At 33.3% G+C, this 18,455-nt stretch overlaps 2 protein-coding genes across 2 annotated transcripts; both read right to left on the bottom strand.

Moving 5' to 3' along the window:
* Positions 1-770: 770 nt before the first annotated feature.
* Positions 771-4,723, bottom strand: LOC103838379 (acid beta-fructofuranosidase 3, vacuolar). Its single transcript, XM_009114816.3, has 7 exons — positions 4,148-4,723; positions 3,768-3,776; positions 2,731-2,975; positions 1,974-2,591; positions 1,417-1,826; positions 1,249-1,336; positions 771-1,165 (listed from the first exon to the last, which is right to left on the bottom strand). Exons 1-7 carry the CDS (start codon positions 4,521-4,523, stop codon positions 947-949), a joined length of 1,965 nt encoding a protein of 654 aa, XP_009113064.1. The 5' UTR covers positions 4,524-4,723; the 3' UTR covers positions 771-946.
* A 7,098-nt stretch (positions 4,724-11,821) lies between these two features.
* LOC103838380 (3-oxoacyl-[acyl-carrier-protein] synthase III, chloroplastic) lies at positions 11,822-14,117 on the bottom strand. The gene is made up of 7 exons (XM_009114817.3): positions 13,706-14,117; positions 13,203-13,488; positions 13,034-13,139; positions 12,845-12,963; positions 12,705-12,769; positions 12,401-12,626; positions 11,822-12,320 (listed from the first exon to the last, which is right to left on the bottom strand). The coding sequence occupies exons 1-7, from the start codon at positions 13,894-13,896 to the stop codon at positions 12,099-12,101; spliced, it is 1,215 nt and encodes a 404-aa protein (XP_009113065.1). The 5' UTR covers positions 13,897-14,117; the 3' UTR covers positions 11,822-12,098.
* Positions 14,118-18,455: the final 4,338 nt, after the last annotated feature.

The raw sequence follows: 18,455 nt of genomic DNA on the forward strand, positions 1-18,455 counted from the left end.
ATTAAAAAACAACACGCGACGTCAAAAAAAAAAAAAAAAACAAAACGCGAGGGACGGACATGCCCACTACTAATTTGGAGACAGGAGTTAGTCAATTTTAGATGTATTTTTAATTTTTAATTTTTTATAAAAAAATTTAGAAATAGAGATAATTTCTTTAATATATGTTTCTAAAACAGATGAATGTTGTTTTCTCAATATGTTCTTTCACTTATATATTTTTCTTCTAAAATATAAAAATCCTATAATAAAGAAAGAAACAATTTAGAAGAAAAATATAGAAATGGCGACAAAGATGCTCGTATACCTTTAAATATATATATAATTCAAAAAAAGTAAGAAATATAGATAGAATGGAGAAAAATGTATTTTATAATAGCTTTTGGAAGCAACTATATATAGAACTGAGAACGATATATTCTTTGACAATATATTTATTTTTAATAGCATGCTAAATAGTTTTAGTAATATAAGATGTTTAGGAGCATTTTTAACTACTCATTTGTTTGGTTTCGAATTTATCTATTTTATTAAAATAGAATTACATCAATTTTTCATGTGCATTTTTAAATTGGATAATCTCTTAAATAAACAAACTAGATAGATAGATAGATAATCTTGTATAGGTTAAATTATTTTTGCTGAGATGGACATTCTCATAGGCCTTCAAATTAGTGCATTTTATTTAGTATAGGTTTTTTCCTTCAGTGAATTTCTTCATATATCTTGGAAAAATGGGTTTCACATTCCAGAATTTGAGCAATCGTAACTAAACGAACTCCAACTTCCTTTACAAAAATTTTAGAAATTAATTTCATTTTTATTCTCTTCACTCGTATAATGAATCAATACTGATCACACAGATGACAGATCAAAAACAGACCAATTATATAACACCAATTCAAATGACAATAGCCCATTCTTATTTGTAGATAATTAACAATCATCAGGTGCTAGAAGGAACACCCAAATCGTTCGCAGAGAAAGGATGAATAAAAGCACTGTTCATTTGCCACACCTTAAACGACGCCGTAATAGTCGCATCAATAGCATTGTTGAACAAGAAAAGCCTTGTAGCTCCGTAGATGGCCTTTGTTGGATAAACCCTTGAGGTAATACATGTTCTTCCACCTTGTCCAAACCCCTCTATTATCGAATGATCCACCTAAGCAAAATAACATTTAATTACATTAGTTATTGTATGAATACTAATGAATTATTTATTGATTTATAGATATAATCTATTACCAAGATTCTCATGGTCAATTTCTCTCCTTTTAGAACCGGTACGAAGCTTCCATATACCGGTTTCACAACATCATTTGCCATGGTCGACCTATCAATTTAATAGATTTTAATTGATATAAGATTTAAAATGCAATTATGTATTGATTAATTTGTTAAAGAACTACTTACCTTGAGGTGTCAGTGCAGAAGAACGTTTTGAGTTTCGAATCTTTTCCCTTAGTCACATAGAAGTAAACCTGAGTTTGTTCCGACAAGCTTTGGTCAGCAAGAACCGAGAATCCGAAAGGTCCTAAAGCCCCACGTACGGTGGCTCCACCGCTTGTTTCACAGCTGAACTCCTTGTCGTCCTCCACGGAGTCATCTCCAAAGACTACTTCGAGATCGTCCTTCTTGATCTTGAACTCAGCCTCTATGTCTAGCTGTGCGGCGGGGCCTACATCAACTGGAACTACCGTCCCTGGTTCAACCTTCATGTGGAACTTCTTGCGTCCTAATCTCAGAGACTCAATTTCCTTAACTGGCCACTGGACTAAGTTCTTCCCTGTCTTTGTGTCCAATGCGACAGTTCTAGGGATGCCCTGATCATGAGTAAGATAAAATTAAAACCTAACTTAGACAACAAGCAACTAATACATCAAAACATAAAGTAAAACCTAACTTAGACAGCAAATAATATTGCAAAAAACTAATTTTCACACCACTTAATTTAGGTTAAGAGACCATACCTGAACAGAAGACCAACCCTTCTGTACATCAGCTGCTTCGCTATCAGATTCACCAATCCAACCCCATAAGATTCTTCGTCCCTTGTGTTGATCATAAAACGTCTTGGATGCATAAAATTTACCGTAATCATATCTCAAACCAGTACTAATCCCGACATCGATTGAAGGATTATCGGGGACCCATGTTGCGTTAGAATCATAGTATGTCCCAATGGCATAATGGTCAATTCTAGTATCGTCCATGCTAGCCTTAATGATATGCTTAACATCCAGTCCATTGACCGAAGTATCAAGACCCTTGTCTTTAGTCTTGGACACTGGATAAAAGTCAACACACTCCCACATTCCAGTGTTTGGGACTTGGTGCAACAAGGTCTCATGTTTCTCGTAGGTCTTGAAATCTGTTGTGTCGTAAATAAGAGATATACCGGTTCTGTTGATTTTGGAGCCAATAGTGATCCGCCACTTCCCATCTGATGTCTTCCATGCAGTTGTTGGGTCACGGAAGTCCTTAGCACCGATACCTGGAGGTGGTACAAGAACCGGGTTGCCGGAGAACTTGGTCCATTTCAACAAAAGTGGATCTTTTGGGTCTTCAGGATAGGCAAGGTTTTGAACCTAAAAGCGTAGTAAATAACAACATTAACACAAGAATTGGAATCAATATTAATTATGAAACAATTATTCACGTTTTATACTGTCACAAGCATTACTAAAGTGATTAGTGAAGCAATAAATGGATTTTAAAAATCATTACCTGTACGAATTTGTCGGTGGAACCAGTGTAGAGCATGACAATAGAACCATCATCAAGAAAAGTAGCTGAACCGGTCCAAACGCCGTTAGCATCGTACCATTGGTCAGGAACCATGGCAAATGGGAGGTAAAGCCAGTGGATAAGATCCTTTGATACAGCGTGACCCCAAACAATGTCACCCCACACGGCTGCATTTGGGTTGTATTGATAGAAGAAATGGTACCATCCCTTGTAAAACAATGGACCTGGACAAGGTTTAAACGTAACATATTTTGTAATAGTTAATAATGAAAACCAGAGCAGGATAGGTTTATCATAACGCATGGGCAAAAAAAAACTTAGCTAGCACTAAGAAAGTAGGGAAATTGCACCAAGTAAGCACAAAAAAAAAACAAAATTCACTAACTAACTAAAAACACCCTCTCTCTCCTACTTTCTCTTCCTATCTCTCTCTATTCTCTCTCTAAAAATCTAATTTTCATTTTTTTTTTGGCTATTTAGCAAATAAGCCCAAGAAAGTACACGACGCTTCAGATATAATTGGGTTGGTAGAACGAGTTTAATCAGATCACAAAAAGGCTCTCAACACACACTAATGGGCAAGCAATGATTTGTTCAACTTGCACATGACTCACGTGGTGTATACAAAGCAAACTAAACAAAACAAAAGGGACGTTATTGGCTTACATGACTTTCTGTTGAGATTTTGTCTTTGTACTTATATACCTTTTTAGGTGTAAATTAATAATTGTCTCTCACAATATTTATTTTTATCAGTTACCAAAAAAAAATATTTACTTTTATGTTTTACAATTTATGTTTTTTTTGTTCTAGTGACATCTATTGTGGCCCGCAAACGTGCCATGTTGTCATATATCTCTACCAATAATGTTTTTGGGTTTTAGACGTATCCTCCAGTTGTGAAGCCAATCTTTTTTTTTCTTGGAGCAGAAGCCAATCATTTAATTTCTTTTGCATTTATATAAATAAATAAAAACAAGGTCAAAGGAAAAAAAAATGTAGGATCTAGAGCTTACCATTAGGATCTGCAGACGGAGAAGCCAACATACGCCATCGAATAGAGAGAGAGAGAAAGAAACAATAAATTAGAAATGAAAATAATAAAACTTTGTATATTTTAAAACTTAATGAAATTGTATGATTCCAGATTGAAAATTCTCCAGATTTGAAACTGTACATATTGGATACCAGCTTGATCACTAAAATATTTTCTATTAACCTATGGTCTAAATATACAAATCGTTATGAAATTCAAAGTCTATAGAAAACGTGGAAAAATGAACATTCTTTTATGTTGTTTGTAAAAAGGTGAACACACTTTTTATAACTATTTTAGCTACAAAGATATAAAAGAAAAACATTATCTTCTTATATGATTAATAAATAGTGTAAATACCGTTCATCCAATTTTTCTCAGGTTGGAAATGAAACGCAGTTCGTTGCCACGACAATACAGTATTGTTCCAGGCAAACGCTTCTCCTTTCAGATCATTGGAAAGATTCCAAATATGGTCGTTGCTCTTTTCCGACACGCCGGCCAAACGAGCACGTGACTCCACCGTCGTGTCATCATTGACATCATTTTTGGGTGCGGATCCGCCGTGTGTAATGATGAGAGTAACGTATAAAGCAATCAAAAGAAAACCAGAATAGATGGCGAGATGAACTTTAATAGGTCTTCTTCTCCGGCTCTCCGGGATAGAGTCGCATCTTGAATCAGATAATGGATCTTGTTGAGAGCTGACCGGCAAGAGAGATTCAGAGCTTGCCATTTTTGTTCTGTTTTTCTTTCTTTAGTTTGATTGGTTTAAGAGAATATGTCACTCCAATTTATATAGGAAAACAAATCTGAGAATATGTATAAAAATATTGATTCAGACAGGTAGATAGGCTAGAGAGAGACTGGATTGGTTAAAAGGCAGAAAGAACTGGAGTGGGTCGGCATTTGGAAAAATATATAATTTAAAGAAAACGATTTTTAATGAAAAGCTAATAAACGGGGAGATTAATACTACAACAGTTGCTGACTGTGTCTTGTAATAACTTTCGCTAAACTAAGATAATATGATATACCTTTTTTTTTGTCAACATATGATATACTATTCAATATCGAAATATGATAATGGATGATAGTGGCTTAAATTTATTGTAGTAAAATATCATCTACAATCAGTTAATATAAAACATAAATTTATAAGAATTCATCATATTTATAAGGGATTACAAAACATGTTACACTTTATAAAACCTTATATTAAACATTATAAAATATGTGTTATAGTTCTTTATAAAATTGAAATTTTGACGTCTATAAAATATGACGTTTTTGAAAATAGACTGAAAAGAGTGGTGATTAAACGACAATTATTTTGGTTACCAATATAATTCTAAAAAGCGATCTAGTATCAAGTTTGATGAAAATGCCACTCTCGAATCAATAACTAGCTCATATCTACCACTTGTAATTTTTTTTTTGTTACAGCATTTCTTTGTATACAGTTTTCGTTATTACAAGAATTTTTTTTCTTTGGTTTTTGTATTATTGAATTAAAAGATAAAGACAAGATCTCATGTAATAAAACGACAAGATCTATAAATTACTGGACGTGGGAAAATAAGATCCACATGTAGAAGACCCGTTCGGTCTCTGATGGCAAAGACGTGCTCGATCTAAACAATAATCTATTTGTTATTTAAAACCGATCTGTACCATGAGAAATTTGGCTCCATAACCATAAAAATACTAAAATTAAAAAAACTAAAAAAACTAAAATTAAAAAACTACCCAGCTTTCCCCTTTTTTTTTTGTCTTCTTATATTTTTCTAACTCGTAGTTAGTTTTTTAATATTATTTTTGTTTTTGGTTATCTCACCGGTTCTCTCTTTCGTCTCCCATTTTCCGTCTTTTATTCGATTTTGTTGAAATAATTATATGTATATTATTACGAGAACAATTTGAAAGATGGGACTAGTATTTGAACTTTAAAAAGATTGAAATATAATAAAAGTTAAAACTACTATTGAAAAATCAGAGATTGCCATATGCCTTCAGTAAAAAAAAGTATCAGAAATTACCGTAATTTTTTTTGATCAACCCGTAATTTTTTCATATTATGAAGAAATAACTGAAATATTCATTCGAAAGTTGATTTTAAACGAATTTAGCTACCATATTTCTTTTCAAAAAAACATTGACTTTTACATATTTAAACTACCATACTTTTTCCAAAACTACCCTTACCCAACTTTCATGTCTCACTTTTTTTTTTTTTTTTGACGTCAAAAGGCCATTCTATTACTCAAACTTGAGGTGGTCTGGGTAACCAAACCGGAATAGAACAACCAATAAAAAATAACTCCCTATGGAAGGATCTTGCAGTCTTAGCTAAAAAATCTGAAGTCTGATTGCGCGCCCGTGGAACATGAATGATGTTGAAGTCCGGGAAGCATATCTGTAACGTCTCTATCCTCTCCAATTCTGTCGCAAAGCTTGGCCACGCCTGTGGGTCCTTAATCATTGCAACCAGTTCCTTGCTGTCTGTCCCGAAGCTCTGACATGTCGAATGTTGTAGCATATTCTCCATCGCCCACCGTAGTGCTTCTACTTCCGTATGCAAGGCTGATTCAAGTCGAGTGAAATTCTTTGTTCCCATGAGTTGAGAGTTCCCAGCACTGTCCACCCATAACCAGCCGCATCCACTAAATTGAGCAGGATGTGTCCAAGATCCATCTAACAAGCAGATGTTACTCAAGCTTATGGCTTGGGGTGCCTCGTGAATATTATCTTGTACCACAGGTGGTATCACTGATCGTACCACATCATTAGCATCAAACCAGACCCGACATTCACTCTCTGCATGTCGAACTAGCTCCAAGGGATCTATATCTATACCTCTGAAGAGTTTGTCATTCCTAGCCTTCCAAATATACCATAATATCCAGGGATAAGGATCTCTGTCATTTTTCGGCTCGATGAAACTATTCTTTCTCCAGAACAGATAATCCATATTTGTGTAGACACTTGATACCGGAAATATATCTGGACTTGTTGGAGTCGATGATAATGACCAGACTTGAAGAGCTGGCGGACATTCAAAAAATGCATGAGTCACTGTCTCCTCTAATTCTCCGCATCTTGGACAGTAATTGTCACACCTCATATTACGTCTTGTTAAGTTCCTCGTTACAGCCATATGACCCGTTAACAGTTGCCATATAAGATGACATATCTTCTTCGGCGCCTTTACCTTCCAAGCAAAGGCTTGGAGCTTTGTGATACTTGGCTCTACGACTTCATTCTCCACTGGTGGTTTTAATACATTCTGTGCCACCCAATATCCAGATTTAACTGTGTATTGACCACTCCTTGTGTAGTTCCAGCAGAAAGAATCTCGACGATGAGTTGAGCTTATGGCTAAACTCCTTATGAGAGGTATGTCCTCACGAGAGACATAATTTTCCAATAAACCAACATCCCACTCCTTCGAGACCTGGTCAATGAGATCGCTGACTCTCATATTAGGGTGCATAGCTGGCGCTGTGGGGGTAGCTGGTCTCGCAGGGGTCGTTGGAATCCACGGGTCTTCCCACACCTTAACTTCGTATCCTGAATGTATCTTTTGTCTGATCCCTAGCAATAGCAAATTCTTTGCAGAAGTAATGCTTGTCCACACATAGGATGGCCTTGTAACATTATTCACTCTTAGTGGAGAACTCAATCTATAGTATCTTCCCTTCAAAACCCGTGCAACCAGAGAATCAGGGAATTGAAGTAGCCTCCATAGTTGTTTTGCCAATAGGGCTAGATTGAATTCATGAATCATACGGAAACCGATTCCACCCTCCTCTCTTGGTAAACAAACTTTTTCCCACTTCGCCCAGTGTATACCTCTTTTGGAAGGGTTTGAACTCCACCAAAACTGTGCAATGGCACTTGCAAGGTTTTCACAAATCTCCAAGGAAAACAAAAAAGTCATGTCTCACGTTTTATCGGGTATACTTTAAACAATATATTTTTAATTTTAGTATTACTTGTTTTGATATTTATCTGCTATTTCTTGTCATGATATACGAAAAAGACAGTCCTAGTAATACGCGAATGCTATCCAAAATAACTCTGTAAGATCCTACAAAAAAGTCAGAGCCGGAGGATAAAAATACTAATTAATCTAATTAACCTGATTTAGTTTCTAATATAACTGGTTTTTTATTTAATATTCTTTATATTTCTATAATAGTATCATTTTGACATTTTTACACACATTAAAAAAATAAATGAAATGTAATTAAATTTCTATTAATTACACATGTTTGACCAATAGTATTTGAGATAAATAAAATTATTTATAAAATCAATGCACTATGCAGTGAACTTAAGATGAAAATAAATAAATTTTGTATTAGAATTCTAAAGTGATATTTTTTGTGAAACAAGAAAAAAAATATCAGAATAACATTTAATATGAAACAAAAAGAGTAGAAAATACTAATTGTATCCTTTAATATAAAAATACTAATTAATCTGATATCTTTCTAATATAAATGGTTTCTTTATTTAATTCTAGTGGATAGTTGGCAAAAACAAATCTACTGGATATCAACATATTGATATTTATTAAATCTCAAATTAAAATAGATATTGGAAGATATTTTTGGTCATTACTGATTGGGTTTATTTAATGAAATTTAATTTGTATAATCTTATAGTGACGTATTAAAAATTGGAATTAGTTGATAATTTGATGTACACTAACTTGTAAATTATTATTTGTTGATTTAAAAGAACCTATATATAGTAGTATTAGTTATAAGAAACATATGTTGCCAAAAAAAAAGTTATAAGAAACATATACTATTAAATTAAAAACTTATACGTGGCGCCATGTAATTATTATATTGGATATTAAGTGCCAGTGAAACTTGGTAGAACATGACCAAAGATTTGACAGGGATCTGACTCAGACGAACACGTTTACATTCAGCCTCTGTTGTCTTCAAATTATCTGTCATTTGGTACATCAAATAACAATATTACCAATTTTCTTTAATTTTATATATTTTAAGATTTTAATTGAAAATCTGAAATTGGCATATTTGCAAACGTTCCATAAAATATGTTTAAATGGTGAATGAATCAGACAGTGAAATCAAATGCATCAAATAAATTAAAGTGAAATAAACAAGACCAAACATATCATAATGAATAAAATAGAATAAACATATATTTAGATAGAATAAGTGAATAAAATAAATTATTATTAAAATCATATTAAATTTGAAATTATTATACAATTTTATTTTTTCAACATATAATCTTTTAATGTATAATTATATACAGTATCTAGTAATGTTATTATAATTGTAATATTTTAAATATTTTCTGCAAGAATAATAACATATATGGCCATCTGGTTCTACTTGCATTTTTTTGTATTTTGGATAATTTAAAAATATATGCACATATCAAACTTGTTTCTTATTTTAATAACATACTACATTAACAATATATGAATTTTAGAGGAAAAGGCAGTGGACATGTTTCTAACATGAGAAAATTGAATTTATCTGTAATGAAAATGAGAAGATCTGAAGGGAAAATGTAAACGAAAAAGTGAAAAGGGGCATGGGTTAATCTCAGTTTTATAGAATGATAAATTATAGTTGGTTTGGATGGATGATCCAAACTAAAATTTGGTTGGATTTAGTAATACTTAAAATTCATCAAAAGCAATAGCTTATTTGATCACTTTTGCATTTAAGAAATTTTCAAAAAAAAAAGTGGCTGGCTCCCATCTCCGGTGCCGTGCCGATAGCTAAGAGAGTTTTTTTTTGTGTCACTGTGAGTCTCGTCCGTTTTTTCAGTGTTTGTCCCAAAATTAAAAAAAAATATAGTATAAAGGATCCTTAGAGCATTTCCAATCCATTGTTATTTTCACCTCTATAATAGCATTTAGAGGTGAAATTGCTCCAACTCACCTCTATTTCTTCTTCTATAATAGAGATCTCTATTTTTTCTTCTATTTATAGAGGAAGAAATAGCATTCCTCTATTTTTTACTCTATATTTTAGAGATTGCTATTTTAAGAGAATACATTGGAGCATATCTCACCTCTATTATAGAGTTCCTCTATTTTAGAGGTGAAAATAGCAAAATACATTGGAGATGGTCTTAGATCTTCGCTCATCGCCCAAAGTCAGCAATTCTAAAACTTCAAATTCAATATTTGAATTCATTACTTAAGATGGAAGATTTAATTAATCCAATCGATCTTTCTTGGAATCTGGATTTGTTCAATGCATATGTTCACCAAAACGATGTGAGTATTATTCGGAGTTTAGCCATTAGTCGCCATCCAAACCCAGACTTATATGGATGGCAGTTTACAGATTATGGCAGGTATACTGTTAAATCAGGATATCAGACTGAAAAAAATTATATCCTGATAGAGGATTTCAACACAGTGATATGGACCCTAATACTAAACCACTGTTAGCTCATTCGTGAAAACTCAACTGTTTGCCAAAATTAAGACATTTTGTGTGGTAAAGAATTTCGGGTAGTTTACCGGTTACAAAGAACCTTCATTTTCGTGGGATTAAGTGTGATTTACAGTGCCACATATGTGGAGCAGAGGAAAAGTCTGTTAATCATGTGCTTTTTAAATGTCATCTGGCACTTCAAACAGGGTTTTATCTAACATTCCTTCTCCATGGATTTTTACTATCCAATTTTTTTTTACCAACATAGATTATCTATTTTCGCGGATTCCAAAAAAAAAGAGACTTAAGTTATTTTTCATAGATTTTATGGTATATCTAGAAAAATTGCAATGCTAAGATTTTTAACATTAAAGTTGGGAATCCTCCTCATATTCTTCGTACCGTGGAGATTGAAGGTGCTTTATGAACTGAATCCCAGATTAAAGATGCTACATGTAGGGTCCTTCCCCATATTGGGAGTCCTATCTTACATGGGGTAAATCGATGTCTATCGATGGTGCATGAAAAAAACACGATTCTTTCACATAACAAGGAGGTTTTACAGAAAAGAACGATCCACTGATACTATGATGGGTGCAATGTCTATTCGCAGGGGTCTATCACCTTACATGCAGAATGTGAAGCTTTGATATGCGTGATGAAGTGCATGAAGATCCTACATATCTCAGAGGTGGTGTTTGCAACAGACTGCTCACAATTGGTGAAGATGGTGTGGCCGGTTTCACTACACACATGGAAGAGTTTTTAAGATGTAAGGAATACTTCTCCACCTTCACTATTCAACACATTCCAAGGATACAAAACACAATGGCGGACAAACTAGCACGAGGTGCTATAAATCTGCCTTATGCTATGGTTTATGTTGATTTAGTTCCTCCGAGATGACTCTCAACTTCGGAATCTGCTTAGTTTAGGCTTTTTTTTTGAAAAAAAAAAAAGAGAAAAAAAAAAGTTAAATGTAAATAAATGGAGAAGGCTGAAACTGAACTTTTACTTAGCTTTCATTATAGAAACCACTAGACTACTAGAAATTTTTACGGCTGGTGGTCGGTTAAATTCTTAAACGAAATAAGCCGGGCTTCTATTCTATTGCTTCTTCTCAGGGTCGGCACAGGTACTGACGGTGAGATCTTAAGATGTGGTTGGTCGATCTAGCTGGATCGGTAGTTGTAGCAGCTCCCTTAAATGCTCTGACAAATCTAGGAAACACATGCTTAACGACCATCTTGTTTTTTTTTTTTTCGTAACACGACTATCTTGTCTACTATTCAAACTGTTGCACCTAATAACCCTTCCGTGTAATCGTTCAAATTAATGTGCAGTTTTTTTTCTGGAGAATTCATTTGTCCCCTTCTTCTTCGTTTTTCTAGATATTGTCAGTCATGTTAACAGTTAATTTATTTTCTCACATTCATTGTTAAACTGCTTTTTTGGTCGGTATAATTCGCATGTTCTTGCTAACCGTACACTTACCATCTATGTTTAAAGAATTTTTAGTGCAAAATGTTCTTTAGCGATCAAGAACCAAGTTTAGTTTTAAGTGCATAATGGTGCTTAAAGGTTCTAAAGATTCTGAACAAATATGGTTTGAACAACTATTCATCTATCACCAACAAAAAAAAAGGTTTTCAAGAACAGAAAAAGATCCAAGGAAACAATAACTAACAAGTAAACAATGAAACCTCGAAAGTGAAAATGAAACGAAATCAAACAAAATGCGCTCTACTTCCAGTTCAACCGGATTAAACCAGACCGGTTTAAACCAATTTCCAGTGGTTCCTCTACCCTGTGGAAGAGAAAAGTAAACTTTGGCTCTGAAGTAAACTTACATGTTGGACTTTCACCATTCATCTCCACCTGATAATTGCTGAACCCCAAGTTAAACCGGCTCCAAAACCGGAAGTGGCTATGGTATGTCCCGGTTTAACTTTCCCGCTTCTCACCGCCTCATCAAGAGCTAGAGGGATAGAAGCAGCGCTTGTGTTGCCGTAATTAGCCAAGTTTGATATCACTCGTTCCGGTGGAAACTGAAGCCTTGTAGCCACAGAGTCTAATATTCTCTGGTTTGCCTGCAAAATTTTTAAACCTTTTTCTTGTTTCAAAAGCTCTAAAATATTCCACCATTTTAACTTGAATTCATTAGGTTTACCTGATGAAGGAGGAGCCAATCAATGGAAGAAGCAGGAAGACCAGCTTTTTGTAAAGCAGACTCCAGAGATTGGGGAACACATTTGACAGCAAAGCGAAACACTTCTTGTCCATTCATCTGAATGCAAGAATATGAAGATTGCTTCGGTGGAAAGTCACCCAACGCTGACCCATTGGAGCTCAAAGCACCATCGGTTTGGGATTCTTTAACAGAAGCATTCAAATGTCTGCAAAAAAACAAGAGAATCTCAAGGGAAAATAACAAGAAGATGAAGAAGCCATAAGGAAATGTGAATCTAAATTACCTACGACCGTCTCCGTCGCTGTGCACATCAAAACTGTATAACCCATCATCCTCAATGTCACAAGCCTGCACCAAATCAAAGTGCCAAGTTTAAACTAAAGAACAAAGATTCAACGAAGACCAGTAGAGAATGTTCGTTACCTGAACAACCACAGCGCCAGCAGCATCTCCAAAGAGGATGCAAGTTCCTCTATCAGTCCAATCAACAAAGCGAGATAAAGAATCAGCTCCAATCACTAAAACATTCTTAAAACCGCCTCCTGGAAAAAGAAAAGATGGTTATCTCATTAGCTACTAATTAATTTTCTGCATTCTTATTTGAATTTGTACCTCTTATATGGCAAGCAGCTGAGACAAGACCCAAAACAAATCCACTACAAGCAGCTGTGATATCATATGCCAAAGGGTTCTTTGTGCAACCAAGCGCCTTCTGAATCTGCCATCAATACAGAAACAATCAGCATGCGACTTTTCACTCCATCAAAAGAGAAATAAATACCTGTGGAGCAGCACCAAAGAGATCATCAGGAGTGGAGGTACACATCAAGACTAAGTCAATATCCTCAGGAGCAACCTCCGCCATTTCAAGGGCTTTGGTCGCTGCTTCCACTGCTAAGCCAACCAAGCTATCTTTGCCTGATACAACTCGACGGTTGCGGATACCAGTGCGAGTAGCTATCCATTCATCATTAGTATCGACGATCTTCGCGAGATCATCATTAGAAATGAGAAGACTTGGGACAGCTGAACCAGATCCAATCAGTTTGCAGCCACTCGGAACTAGCCTTTAAGCAGACAGAACAAAAGGAATGTTGAATAAGATACCCTTTAGAGCTAAGCTAAGACTTAATAATAAGCATAAATCAGAGACAAAAGCAAAACTTGTGTTCTGTCTTAAAAGATCTTCCTTAAAGCTAAAGCTAAGACATAATAAAGTAATCAACTTTCGAATTAGAATCAATGAATTGTTAAAGAAGGAATCAAAGACTGAGTTTTTATCACCTGGGTGGTCGGTATTGAGAAGGAGAACGAGAAGCATTGTCATCGAGGGAGCTGAGGCTAGAGCAGAGGACCCTTTTGGAGAATCGTTTCGAGACGCAAAACCCAGATCCAGAAACTTGAATCGGGAGGTGGGTTCTGCTTCGCATTGAGGAAATCGAAGGATGAGTGAAGAAGCCAGATGCATTCGCCATTGTTTGAACAAAGGAATCGAAGAAAGGAAGAAGCTTTGCTGTCTATATTGTGATTACAGAGATTGAGAGGAGGGGAAGAATTTCGAAATAGTTTATTAGTAAAAAAAAAATCGAATCTTCGGAAGTTCCGAAGCGAAGAGAGGAGGAGACAGAGAGAAGGTTGAGAGCAGTGGCAGCTCAATTTTGAGGAGATTCCAATGCTTATTCAAAACTAACCACTCATGAACCAATTTGCATTTTTTTTAATATTTTACTGTAAATCGTTAAAAAAAATTATGAAAACAAAATTCTTATTTTCATTTTCTTCTTTTACTTTTATATATTTATACTTTATATGTATATATTTAATATTAATTTTATTATATTACATATGATAATGTAAAACTGAGAATGTTTTATTTGTGAGTTACAAAAATTTACGCCAGTTCTATTTACATTATACAAAATTTTATTTGCATTACACTTAGGGTAAATCTTTAATAAGGATCCAAATTTAAGCCAAAAGTTTTTTTTAATGACTCAAAAAAATAAAAACACATACAAAAATGACCAAAATATGTTTTATTAAAAAGATAAATAATAATTACTTCTCTGTTGTATAGATATACCAATTTAAATAATTTTTTTAATAATTTTTTTTCGAAAAAGTTTTATTCAATATTTGAAAAAATCAAAAAATGACTCAATTTGGAAATACAAAAATTATTCTTTAAAATATTTTTAATATTATAATTTTAAATACTAAATTTCACTCCTACTTTTTAAATCTAAACACTAAGTTTAAATAGTCAACCTCAAAAATATAAGTTAGTTACCTTTTTAATAAAACTTGTTTTGATCGTTTTAATCTTTGTATGCTATATTTGTGATAAATACTTTATAAAATATCATAGAATATTTCTCTTACGATAAATTATCTTATGAAAATTTACTTTTAACATTTCTACTTATACCAACTAAAAATTCACAATATTTTTTATTAATATATACAATTAATATATACTTATACCAAATTACTTTGTAAATACGATTTTCACATCTTATTTTCCATGTTTGAAAATGCAGGTGACACAGCTGTCTGGCCTGATGATGTAAAACGTCCGGTAACTCTGCCCACCGTTAGAGCATTAATCGATTTTTTTTTTTATAAACACACGGTTCTGTTTAAATCCCCTTTTGTAACTATATGACTGATCTACATAGCTTTGATAGTTTAAGAGAATAAAATCATGAAAAAGAGTAAAATCGTTGAAATAAAAACAGAAGCGGCTAATGTTTTTTAAAAATTCTAGTTCTATTGGTTTACATGTTGCAGCGACATACGATCAGTCACGGATCGCAAATTGTTATTCGTTTTGCTGTTTCAAAATCAATATTAGAGTATCTTTCAGCCTATAACTGTGCGTGCCCAAATGGAAAGTTTTGTGGGGATTAGTCTGGACTTACCGTCTGGGATCCCCACGGATATCAAAAAAAAAAAAAATATTCTAGTTTTTTGTTCTGAAATTTTTTTTTTTCAAAACTTCAAATTTAGAATTCTCGAGAGTTTCACTACTCAAAACTTCAAATTTAAAGTTTACTTTTTGTTTGTATTTTGGTCCTTACAATTAACATCACATTTATGATTTTTAAGTATTTTCTTGTTTATCGTTTTAATCTTTAAAACTTTTCTATCTCATAAAAATTTTAAATTTGTTTCATAAATTCAAATTGTACACATAAAATTAATAAAAAATTTAAATATATTTTAAAACTAGAATTACACAAAAAAATATTACAAAATAACTTACTAAAAACATTCTTTAAAAGATACATGAAAACATAACTATTACAAAAATTTAAATATTTTAACAATACTATTAGTCTGGTAAATTTCTCCGGAACCTTCAAAATATCCAAAATATTGTCCAAACAAATTTTGTATAACTAAAAATAGAACATTATGGAAAATATTTTATGGAAAAAAATGTAGTATTTTGCTTATATTTTAATATTTAATTATGCATTTCGGTTTATAATTTTATATATTAGTGTAAGATTTTATTAATTAATACTACTGTAATATCATTATATAGGTGCTAGTTATTTATAATTTTTTTATAGATATAGATAAATTATGATAAATATAAGTATATTGTAAAATATACATAATTTTGAAATTAAATTTGAAGTTTTGTTTTTGGAAAAAAATGCTTTGAAACTTCGATCGGAGTTTCGAAAACATTAAAATAAAGAGTCTTTCTCGAAATGCTCTCAATCTGGATCACCGATCAGTCTCTGATTCTCAAGTAATTCGCTATGTCTGAATCGACCAATTCACACCTAGCATAATTCCAAACTTGGCGTATTTTTAGTTTAACATATGTTTCTGTATATTTTATTAACTTTATTTATGACTTTATAGTTTAATAGTGAGAGGGGAATTATCTCTCGACTCAAATTTCTGTTTGTCATTATTAGGGCCAACTAATCATCACTTAAACTAGCTTTTAGCCCTCGTTCTTATCCAAAAGATTATAAAGATTTTGAAAAGCATTTTATCAAGTAGATTATATTTCCTTAAATTCCACAGGAAATGGATTAATATAAAGTAAATGAGACAAAAACAAAAAGGTAGCTGAGGTACTACTCGTAATATATTAGGAGGGGTTTGGTGAACAACTTGAAGAAGAGTAAGTTCAAGGGAATAAAATATACTGCTAGAAAAAGAAAGAAAGACGGGAAAAACCGTGAAAAACATTCATATGTTGTCAAATATAGTTGGTTGTGAACTGTCTTAATAATAAGAAGCTTCATAGTTTGGTGGATCAGACAAAGACACAAATGAGCTTTTGGATGTTAGATATGACATGAATGCAAATTCACTACTCATTCCACTTCTAAACAAAGAAAACATATTGCCAGAAGAAGAAATGGATAACAAATAAACTTAGAAGTGAAGCAAATAGATGTGGGTTGAAATTACGATCCTAAGATCATAGATTGAAATATAGTAGTCACAAAGGACATTTGATATTTGAACACAAAAATATGTCTGAACTGATGGACGTGTAAGCAGGATATGAAATATACAATAGCATTTTAACTGCAAAGGTAGAAGTCAGCTGTTCTACCTTTCTGCTACTAGTAACCGTCTCGCCAAGCAGCTACATGATACAATAATCAAAGAGAAAGATAAGTGACGACGGTTACTAGTAGATGACCTAGCTGCTTGGCGACGGTTACTAGTAGCAGAAAGATAAATGACTTATCTGTCTCTTTGATTATTGTATCATATAGCTGCTTCGCGACGACGGTTACTAGTAGCAGAAAGGTATGAGGGTTTAAGTTTCAATACTTGAAAGTTCATATGTTCCTCCAAATCCAAGTGAATCAGGCAACTGATATATACCAGTAGATGACCTTTATAGACCTCTATCTTTCTCTCTTGTGACGTCTTTTGACAAAACATCACGCCTAGTTTTGAGCTCTTCTATGGTTGTTCCCAAACATGTGAGATTATTGTCAAGATTGTGAATACAATCTCCTTTCTCCTCTAGCCATTAAGATACTATATTCATCCATGAATCACAAGGTATGATCAAATATAGTCTATATTGCAGAAACATGCGAAGCAACTTATTTGAATTCTATACTTCTGGTGAAAGGAAGATGCTAATCAAATGTTGTTGAAACTATTGCAACCAATTCCAAACATAAACCAAAGTGCAAATCAACTTCGAGCAAATTCAAAAAGTAATTCACATAAAGCAAGAGACAGGAAGAGAGACTTTAACAACAAGAAAACACACAGAGAAGACATATCATCCACTTGGAACTTGCTGCCTGAGAAGCCAGCCCACTTGACCTTTGTTAGCTTATAATCAAATCTAACACAAAAAGAAAAAAACACATGCATATTAAAGATTGAAGCAGTTTCATTACCTGAAAAATAAATCCTTTGAAAACAAACAAGAGAAGACAGGCAAACTAGACCTTTTTGCAAGAAGATAAGAAGCGGGTTTTTGTAGCTTCATCCTTCCATTCCAAACCTTCAATCCATTCTTTTCTACTGTAGCTAATGAAGAGTCCATTTTCACCATGTCTACCACTTTTGGAATCGAGAGGGAGCTTTTTCAGATTTGGACATCTCATTACACAGATTTCCTTAAGACATGGTAAGGGTAGAGGTTTCCAATGAATATTATTCAGCTCAGGTAAACTACTAAGTCGAAGAATAATCAGCTTTGGAAAGGGAAACAACCCGTGATTCTTCACCTCTGGAAGCTTTCTCTTTCTTTATTATGAGTTATTCTTGGGTTTAACCCCTAGGAAACTGTAAGTTCACCAACAAGTTTCACCAACCAATAGGAAATTGTTATTTTATATTCAGTATCTTTAAAAAAAAAAACAAAATACTGTCAGTTTATATCATAATTTTGAAATTTTAAAAAAGTAAAGATACAAAAAAAAAAATTTAACACCATCAACAAAACACTAAACCCTAAACTCTAATCTTAAACCCAAAACCCTCGGGTAAAACCTTAAAAAAAGAGATTTACGAATTAATCGAATATTTG

Source organism: Brassica rapa, chromosome A09 (genome assembly GCF_000309985.2).
Source record: "Brassica rapa cultivar Chiifu-401-42 chromosome A09, CAAS_Brap_v3.01, whole genome shotgun sequence".
NCBI classification, from domain to species: Eukaryota; Viridiplantae; Streptophyta; class Magnoliopsida; order Brassicales; family Brassicaceae; genus Brassica; species Brassica rapa.